Source organism: Gambusia affinis, linkage group LG09 (genome assembly GCF_019740435.1).
Source record: "Gambusia affinis linkage group LG09, SWU_Gaff_1.0, whole genome shotgun sequence".
NCBI lineage: Eukaryota > Metazoa > Chordata > Actinopteri > Cyprinodontiformes > Poeciliidae > Gambusia > Gambusia affinis.
The window spans coordinates 21,378,721-21,384,720 of NC_057876.1; the positions used below are offsets into that span (position 1 = coordinate 21,378,721).

A 6,000-nucleotide genomic window follows, 5' to 3' on the forward strand; every position below is an offset into this window, starting at 1 on the left:
GTGATCCTGGAGGACTGTCCATAATCACAGCAGATTAAAGCTGATAACAACCAATCAGCCACGGTGGACGTTAAATAATAAATGTCCCGGACTGCCATTGAGGCAGCAGGACGTTAATTGTCCGGCAACACATCCGCAAATTGAACATGACAGTCGAACCGTCGTATTTATGAGTCAATTGGTTACAATGGAAGGATTAAATCCATCAATCACCGTTTGCCTTAATGCAGAACAGTGGGCCTCAGCAGAATGTGTCTGATTTAAAGCAGTCGGGTTCATTTAGGTCTACTTCAGCTGTGGAGCCGAGAAGGGAGAGGATGGGGGGAGAAACGATCTGCAGTCCTCACATACAGGGCCTCTACATGCTGCATGGTAAAAAAGCAATGCACTGTCAACTGGCACAATCGCATTCACACACATTCCAGGGTTCCTACGCAGTCTGGAAAAAGTCAGGATTTTGTTTTATCTAAATATTTTTCAAATGCAATTTCTGGAAAAAAAAAGAAAGAAAGAAAGAGGAGTTTTTTCATTGATTCATACATAGAGGGCATCCTTTAATGCACACTCCTTAAAAATTAAGACAAATTATTGCATTTCGTCTTTCTTTCTTTTTCTTTTTTTCTACTACAGCCTCTTAGATAAGGGTTTGATACTGAATCTGCCCTTTCTTAAATGGGTGTGGAAACCTTTTCTGAGTAAACAAAAAGATAGTCCACATCACCAGCTGTGATTTAAAGTACCTGTATTTAAAGTAGGACAACATAAACCATATTGAGCCATATTTGACAAGTTGTACTGGCGTAGATTTTGAAGTGTCTATCTGCCAAAATTAAACTTAAAACAGCCCTCAGAAGCATTATTTTACAGAAAATAGAAGTCAATTAGGTACTTATGTTGTGGTTCAAATATTCAATATGTTGTGATAAACTTCCAGACTTTGTCAATTTTAAAATCTGATTCAAATTTTTTTACAAAGTTTGGATGAGAACAGACGTCATTCCTGGTTTCATTATCTAAAATATTCTTAGTTTTTTAAAAATTAAGGGCTTTTTACTTTCATAGCAGCCATTTGACTGGATTTATATTTTGCCTCAGTTTTACCTGGATCTTCTGTTTGTGAATTGGGTTGTTATTCTGGAATGAGGAGGAACATTTTGAACTCACGATATCCACATATTTATGTTACAGGAATTGTTGAAACCAGTTGTAGTTTTTTTTATATATATATATAAATGGCTCACCACCCAGGGTGTGGTTCTGTCAGGGGCAGCATGAGTGATTCATCAAAATTATATTTACATATTTCTGCCACTTGAGCCCTGAACATATTTTTAATTGCTATTTCCATTTTCCTTCACCTGTGTTGGAATGAAAACAGAGCAAAATTATGTATCTGATCACGGGTTCTGATAAGTCTATGCTTAACTAAAGTTTTCAAGGTGAATTTATTTTATTTTTTATATCAAGCTGATAATATAAAATAGATAAATCAAATCTGAAACTGATTACTTTACATGAAATGCTATTTTCTTAAAAACAATAATTTAAAAAAGCTTTTTGTTGTATTTGTGAAAACGCACACAGAAAGTGCTATTGTAATATTTATAAAGATTGGGCCCGAGGGATCCGGTTGCCCAGGGCCCCTTTCATATCAGAACCGCCACTGGCTGAACTATTTATGAATTTGAGTGTAGAAAAAAAACAAGAATTTTGAAATATGAACATTTGTAGGAACCCTGACATTCACATTTCCTGTGTTCATTCAGTACCTGCAGTTGTAGGTCCGGATCTCTTTGTTGTCCCTCTTGCATTTGACCGCCACAAAGATCATGGTGATGAAGAGGATGGCCGCAATGGAGCCCAGGGCAATGATGAATATGAGGGACAGGTTGACGGGTCCGATGGTCTCTTGGGCGTTCAGATCCGGAGAGAGGTACACCACGATGTAGGCCGAGGCAGAGAGGGAGGGTTTGCCATGGTCCCTCGCCACCACTGTGATCTCATAGGTGGATTTGGCGTTCTCCCCAAACATCCTGGTGGAGCGTACCTCTCCATTCACCTGGTCGATCTCAAAGAAGGCCCTATCGCCCTCTGAGATGGTGTAGGTCAGTCGCCCGTTCTCCCCTTCATCATAGTCATCAGCTTTCACCTGGGTCACCATGTACCCCACCCCGGCGTTCCTGGGGATGGAGACCTCCGCTGTGCCGTTGACCAGCGGAGGGTTTGTCATCACAGGCGTGTTGTCGTTGACGTCCAGCACCACAATGCGAACTGTGGCGTTGCTGGACAAGGACGGGTTGCCATTGTCTCTTGCCAGAACTTTGAAGTCAAAAGTCCTGGTGTATTCATGATCAAATGATCTCATGGAGTAAATGCGGCCTGATGGGTTTATGCTCACGTATGTGTTTACATCCATGTGCTTAATCTCACCAGGGACTATAGAGTAGGAGACTGTGCCGTTCATGCCCAGGTCTGGGTCCTCTGCTGACACAGCCAGCAGACAGGATCCTGGGAGGTTGTTCTCCATCACCATCTCTTGATAGTGTGGCTTCAGGAAGTGTGGCGGATTGTCATTCTCATCTGTGACTTTGACCACCAGAGATTTGGTGGCGCGCAGCTGAGGGATGCCGCTGTCCTCTGCCTGGATGGTCAGGTTGAAGGTGTCTTTCTGCTCTCTGTCCAGCCTCCCGTCGACCAGAATGGTGGAGAAGCTCTCATACTCTTGCAGTCTGAAGGGAACATTGCCCTGCAGGGTGCACTTCACTTTCCCGTTGGCCCCCGAGTCCTTATCTGACACCCTCACCAGCGCAATCACATACCCACGCTGCGCGTTCTCACTCACTTCCACCATCTCCGTGTTCAGCGAGAGCAGGCTGATCACAGGTGGGTTGTCATTCGTGTCCATCACGTTCACTGTGACTTTGCAGTGAGCCGGAATGGAGTTGGGACCCAGATCTTTGGCCTGGACGTCAATCTCATAGATCTGCGCGGTCTCGTAATCCAACACGCCGTTGACGGTGATGATCCCCGTCCTGGGGTCAATTTTGAAAGCCTCCCTCGTTTTCTCGGTGACGTAACTGTTGAACGAGTACACAACCTCTCCATTAGTGCCCTCGTCAGGATCCGTGGCGTTCAGGTCTATGACTAATGTGTTGACGGGGGAGTTCTCCATCACATTCACCGTGTAAACCGGCTCGTCAAAAACGGGGTTGTTGTCATTAGAATCTATCACTTTAATGTTTAACTGGACCGCGCCTATCTTCGGAGGGTCTCCTCCGTCCTCTGCGCTGATTTCATACGTATAGTGGGACTGGGTTTCTCTGTCTAAAGATTTCTGCACAACAAGCTCTGCGATCTTGGATCCGTCCCCTCTAGTTTTTATTTCTAGTCCGAAAAGCTCGTTTGGGGTGATGGAATAGGACTGCACTCCATAGATCCCCGAGTCCGGATCGCTCGCACCCTCTAGGGGAAACCTGGTACCAGGGGATGCGTTCTCGGAAATTTCTATGTCAATGTGGCTCGTTGGGAACCGGGGCGCGTTGTCGTTCAAATCCTCGATTTCAACTTTGATTACGCAGATCTCCATGGAGTTTGACATCACTTCTAGGGAAATAATGCACTTCGGGTTCTGTCTGCAAACTACATCCCGATCTATCTTCATCTGGGTTGTAAGAATCCCGGCCGGACTCAGTTCCACCCATCGCGGTTCTGAATTGGAAATAACCCTCAAGTAAGGAGGCTGCGGCGCAATCTGAAATCCCTGCTTGAGCGCGTCCCTCGTAACGTTCCCAATCACCGACCCGGGCTTCATCTCCTCGTTTATTCCATATTTCAGGTTGATAACAGCCTCAGTTCCGACCCAGAATAAAAGGAAAACGGAGGCTAGTTGTATTAATTCCATCTCCAGGGCTTGCTGTTGAACCTGTTGAGTTTTTATGAAGAATTACGCACAAGGATGCGCGTCAAAAATAGGACAAAAAACGCGCAGATAAATCATCTCTTAAAAAAAAGTTTGATTGAATGTCTCTTCTATCTGCAGTCAATGAGCTCTAATTCTAACAAGTGCCTATTTGATTATTCTCAGGCAGAGCACATCCTCCGGTCTGCTGCAGCGGGAGAAACACTGAGCGACAGAATAGTAAAAACATGCTGAATCTTCCTACAGTTGGGATTTAGCCGTGGAAATCCGCGCAGCTCTCAAAGAGCAGAAAACTGATCTTACACACGATTCATATGTTAAAGTGTCCATTTTTTAAGAGAGCAAAAGGGAGGAGAAAAAATGCTGCAGAGACTCAAGTCCGCAGAAATCTTTATCTTTCGCGCAGATGGAGTGATGTAGACGAAAAGTCTGTGAATTTCACCGCCCCGACCTGACAGGGGGTCGATATTCAGATCGTCCTTTTTGTGGATAAAAATTATCACTCTTTTTAATTAGAAGCAGCAATTTAAAAAAATCCTCGCATCTTACTAAAAAAAGAATATCTTCAAGCAAGGAAATGTTCAACAGTCCGGATATCTTTTTGCGTAAAAGGGGTGCAGTTGAAGGAATGTCTGATCATATCTCTCAAACTCCCGATTACCTTTTCATTTCCAGCAGATTTAGCCCTTCTTCCAACCCCCTCCTCAAGTCTTCAAGCTTTCACTTCCTAATTAATTCCCTCGCATCTCACTTGGAAAGACTAAAACAGATCCCAGTCAATAGTCCAGGCGCACAAAAAGAAAAAAAAAAATCCGCTGAAAATGCAGCCAGTTGGGATGAGGCGATGCCAGAGCTTACTGTACGCATCTTATGTGTGGCTGCAGAGAAACTGAAGCACAGTAGCCTATATCCAGCCTGACAGAGGCAGAGAGAGGGATGAAAAAAAGGAAATCACCACTCGTTGCCAGTAGGCTGTCTAGTTGACTCCAACAAGCGCTCCTCTCGCTTCGCTGGTGCACACTGGCAGACGCGCAGCTCCGAGCTGAGCGCTCAGTCTCAGGACCCGCAATCCCCTCAGCCAATCAGGGGTTACTCAGGAGGGCCGGAGCTGCTGGTGGGTGGGGCGAAGTAGAGCAGTGAAACGCGGCCAACTACCTGTTCTCCTGCAGATGGAAGACTCTACAGGCAATTATGGTGTACACGCTAAACACGAAATTAGTTGGTCGTTAGGGTTGCTTCCAGAAGTATGGTTCTGTGGGGATGGGGGTGAGGGGGATCACCATGGGAGGGGATCTCTGAGAGGGATTTCAAGGGGGCCCATAGTAGAGAAAAAAGAAGGAACCGTGTTTTTAACGCAGCAGAGACGCAGAGGAAAGGTTACCAGGGGTAACTTTCCTGAATTTTGCTCGTTTTCTCCTCTGCAACAAGCGCCATGAATCTATTTCTAGTCAGCTTTTTAAAGCTTCACCAGTGTTGCACTGTTTTGGTCATTTTTAAAAAAAGTTTGAGGATAAAAATCCTGGTCATCGTGGTGTTTTATGGGACTCTGAAAAGATTTGGATTTGAGGTCATTGTTTTGATTAAACTAATAATTCAGGATGTTGGAAGCGAGGCTCTCCTTTTGGGCAGTAATATCCCGGCAGAAGAAAACTCTTTTGTCATCTTTATTATAAATCCAGATTAGTTGGAGCTGGAGGAGGAAAACCTGACAGAGACACAAGACCAAACTATTCTTCTAACTCCAATAAAACAATGAAGCTTTACACCAGTGTCATGTTTGTATCACGTGGATTTTTACACAGAATCTCATGATTAACACTGGAAATAAATGCTGGAGGCAGTGCAGCACCATGGCCCTTCCTGAGGGAAGCAAGTGGTAAATGTAAAATATTTCTGGTAAGAGTAAATGTTTGACAGAAAAAGTATGTTGTTAAAAAGCAATATTTTAACTGGCGCTAGAGGGAGCAATATTTTACAGATTTTTATGTAGTCGTACATTTCTATCAAATGTTTTACATGCTGAAATTTTAGTAAGTGTTTAATAGAAAAAGAATTTTAGTGACACTTCTAGTAAATCCCTA

At 44.0% G+C, this 6,000-nt stretch overlaps 1 protein-coding gene across 7 annotated transcripts in view; it reads right to left on the reverse strand.

Moving 5' to 3' along the window:
• Nucleotides 1-4,941, reverse strand: part of pcdh19 (protocadherin 19) — a 77,573-nt gene extending 72,632 nt beyond the window's left edge. For 5 of the 7 annotated variants that reach the window (XM_044126572.1, XM_044126568.1, XM_044126567.1 and 2 more), the window contains exon 1: nt 1,770-4,923. In XM_044126572.1, the coding sequence (XP_043982507.1) occupies nt 1,770-3,901 (2,132 nt within the window). In that variant the 5' untranslated portion in view covers nt 3,902-4,923. Of the gene's footprint in view, nt 1-1,769 lie in introns of all 7 variants that reach the window. The other 2 variants (XM_044126570.1, XM_044126573.1) reach the window with 2 other exon arrangements.
• Between the last annotated feature and the right edge of the window lie 1,059 nt (nt 4,942-6,000).